Genomic DNA, 3,281 nt, shown 5'->3' with positions numbered 1-3,281 from the left:
GGGTTTTAGAAGTAACTAGTGTTAATTAATTATGTACTAATATCCAATTACAAAATGAGACTTCTCTTTGTTATTCAATTTTAAAATTATTTTTTTGACTTCCACCTAACTTAATTAGAGCGTACACACTCTCTATGCTATATCATTATTCAAGGGCATTTTAATTCCATTTTAAAATGGTTAATGATGCTCGCAAAATTTAAGTGTGTAACTGATAATTCAAAACAAATTTACTGGTGTTTTTATGCCTTTTCCCTAAACCTTAAAAGGAAGGGTGGGTGGGGTGTTGTACCATAATAATCATACTAACCCACTAAAAACAACCCACCAGTTTTCTTAAAAGATATGCTTTTTATTACTTTTTGTTATATAATGACCATATAAGTATAGTAACAAATCTGTCTGTCAGCCCCGCATGACTTAAAATTCTCACATTATTATAAGACCAAGACTGATGCATCCTCAAATTACTACAATCCCACACTAAATTACAATTCTTTTCCTCTCTTCTCCTCCCTTATATTATTCCTTTCCCCTTTACATACATTCAAAGAAACAAAACACAGAAAAAAAAAATATGGGGGGAGACCTCTGTGCAAGTGCAACTGGTTCTTTCACCAAAATGGAGAAAAAGGTAAATGAAGCAATTTCAAAGAGCAGAATTGGCAAATTCTTCAAGTTGGAGGCTAGAAAAAGCTCTTTCACTAAAGAGTTTCGTGCTGGCACAGCCACGTTTCTTACCATGGCTTATATAATCACTGTCAACGCTAGCGTTTTATCGGATTCTGGTGGCACTTGTTCCATTTCTGACTGCACTTTTCCGTCTAACCAAACACATGCAACGCCAGACTGCATGTTGAAAGCAAATGAAGGTTATGATAAGTGTGTTTCTAAAATGAGAAGTGATCTTATTGTGGCTACTGCTTTAGCTTCTATGATTGGTTCATTTGCTATGGGCTTATTGGCAAATCTTCCTTTGGGCTTGGCACCAGGTATGGGCCCAAATGCTTATTTAGCTTATAATTTAGTGGGCTTTCATGGGTCTGGTAAAATGTCATATCAAACTGTTATGGCAATTTTTTTAGTTGAAGGTTGTGCTTTTCTTGCTATAGCTGTTTTTGGGCTACGTGGGAGAATAGCCAGGTTTATACCTCAGCCTGTGAGGCTTGCTTGTGCTGCTGGGATTGGGCTTTTTATTGCATTTGTGGGCTTACAAGCCCATCAAGGTGTAGGCCTTGTTGGGCCTGATTCATCCACTTTGGTCACACTCACTGCTTGCTCAAATACAAATCCTTTGACAGGAGAATGCATTGGTGGGAAAATGCAAAGCCCAACTTTTTGGTTAAGTTCAGTTGGGTTTATAATAATGTGTTATGGACTAATGAAAGAGATTAAAGGTAGCATGATATATGGTATTCTATTTGTGACATTAATTTCATGGATTAGGAATACTTCTGTCACAATTTTCCCTAACACACCATCTGGTAATTCAAGCTATGAGTATTTCAAGAAAGTGATAGATTTTCATAAAATTGAGTCCACAGCTGGAGCTTTAAGTTTTAGCCATTTTAACAATGGTGAAGTATGGATAGCTTTATTAACATTGCTATACATAGATGTGTTAGCTACCACAGGTACATTATATACAATGGCTGAAATTGGTGGATTTGTTAATGAAAAAGGAGAATTTGAAGGTGAATATACCGCATATATGGTTGATGCAGGATCAACAATAGTTGCATCAACTTTAGGAGTTTCACCTATAGCCACATTTATAGAATCATCAGCAGGGATAAAAGAAGGTGGACGAACGGGAATAACAGCGATAGTCGTTGGATTTTATTTTCTATTGTCTTTGTTCTTTACACCTTTGATTGCTAGTGTGCCACCATGGGCTATAGGTCCATCTTTGGTAATGGTTGGGGTGTTGATGATGAGAGTTGTTAAGGATATTGATTGGAACAATATTAAGCATGCAGTGCCTGCATTTGTTACTATGGTGTTAATGCCTTTGACGTACTCAATTTCCAATGGTATTATTGGTGGAATTGGGGTGTATATTGCTCTAAGTTTGTATGATAGCATGGTGTTTTGGGTCAAGTGGTTGGGGAAAATGAGAAAGATGGTGGTGAAGGAGCACAATCAGGTGTCAGCTACCAATGCAGATCAGAGTACTGAAATTATTTGATATTTTTGTCGATGTAATTTAGTAGTAGTTCATTTGGGTTGGAAGTAGTTCTTTCTTTTTAATTTCATGCAGTGATAGTAAATGCACAAGCCACCGTGATAGGCAAGGTGTGATAGACGGACCTTTCAAGGGCGCTTGTGCATCTTTGGTCTTTGTGGTATTTAGCTCTCTTGTTATAAAAATGCCAAGTATCAAGATTTTGATAATTGTGCTTTGTGTTTTTTCTTATCGATAGTGAAGCGCCTAATTGCCGTTTTTCTGTTGTTTCACTTTATAGATAGGATTACCGTGCCTATTTGTGTAATAAGTGAAAAAAACAGCAATCTTAACAAGCAAGTCATGCTTCCTTGAAATTGGACCTCAGAAAACAAAGTTAAACAAACATGTAACTAGGCTCAAAACATATAGTAGGCATTAGGACATGATTGAAATCATTGATTTGAAATCAGGTTAATTTGAAGTTGAAATTTTATTTCAACATGCAATTTAGATCTCAAAAGTTATACTTATTCTCATAAACATGAAAGCACCACAATTTGTAAAAACTATCAAAATTTCTTCAGAACCATAGTACATAAACAAGATATCATAAGCCGCCGCATTAACAAATTACATATTTACATGTTCCTTTTATAAATAAATGCTTACGATTACATGTTATAACAAGCTTTCAAATTCACATAATTTTACAAAGATCCACTGATCCATACATTAAGAATAGTAATAACTAGTTATTCTTTAATATAATCCTTTCATATGGTACAAACAATCTCTCCACTTCAAGCATGAATCTTTTTCTTGCAAAATTTAAAATTATGGGTCTTTTTTTGCCAAATATAAACTTATGAGTCAAGTAATAAATTTTATAAAAATTGAATCACAAACTAGAAATTGAAATCCTATCTTTTAGGTGAATTTGGGAATTAATATAAAAAGTCCAAATTGAAGTTGAAGTTTTGTTCAAATGTCGTAAACAAACATAGAAATTCTGATTTGAAATCCAAATTGTATGGCCAAACGGGCCCTAGTCTCAAAGTATTGCAGCAGTCGAAATGATACTTTGTGAAGCGTTGTAGCATAACGGTTGGGCATA

At 34.9% G+C, this 3,281-nt stretch overlaps 1 protein-coding gene across 1 annotated transcript; it reads left to right on the top strand.

The window, feature by feature from the left end:
• Positions 1-353: 353 nt before the first annotated feature.
• On the top strand, positions 354-2,443 carry LOC132058213 (adenine/guanine permease AZG2). The gene has a single exon (XM_059450765.1). The coding sequence runs from the start codon at positions 578-580 to the stop codon at positions 2,186-2,188; it is 1,611 nt and encodes a 536-aa protein (XP_059306748.1). The 5' UTR covers positions 354-577; the 3' UTR covers positions 2,189-2,443.
• The last annotated feature ends 838 nt before the right edge of the window (positions 2,444-3,281 follow it).

The sequence above is a fragment of the Lycium ferocissimum genome, chromosome 5 (genome assembly GCF_029784015.1).
Source record: "Lycium ferocissimum isolate CSIRO_LF1 chromosome 5, AGI_CSIRO_Lferr_CH_V1, whole genome shotgun sequence".
In the NCBI taxonomy this organism is placed as follows: Eukaryota; Viridiplantae; Streptophyta; class Magnoliopsida; order Solanales; family Solanaceae; genus Lycium; species Lycium ferocissimum.
This window is presented reverse-complemented; position numbering and strand designations above follow the sequence as displayed.

Bases quoted from the DNA above. Each gene is read 5' to 3' on its own strand.
- LOC132058213 (XM_059450765.1), top strand. From the start codon at position 578: ATGGGGGGAGACCTCTGTGCAAGTGCAACTGGTTCTTTCACCAAAATG.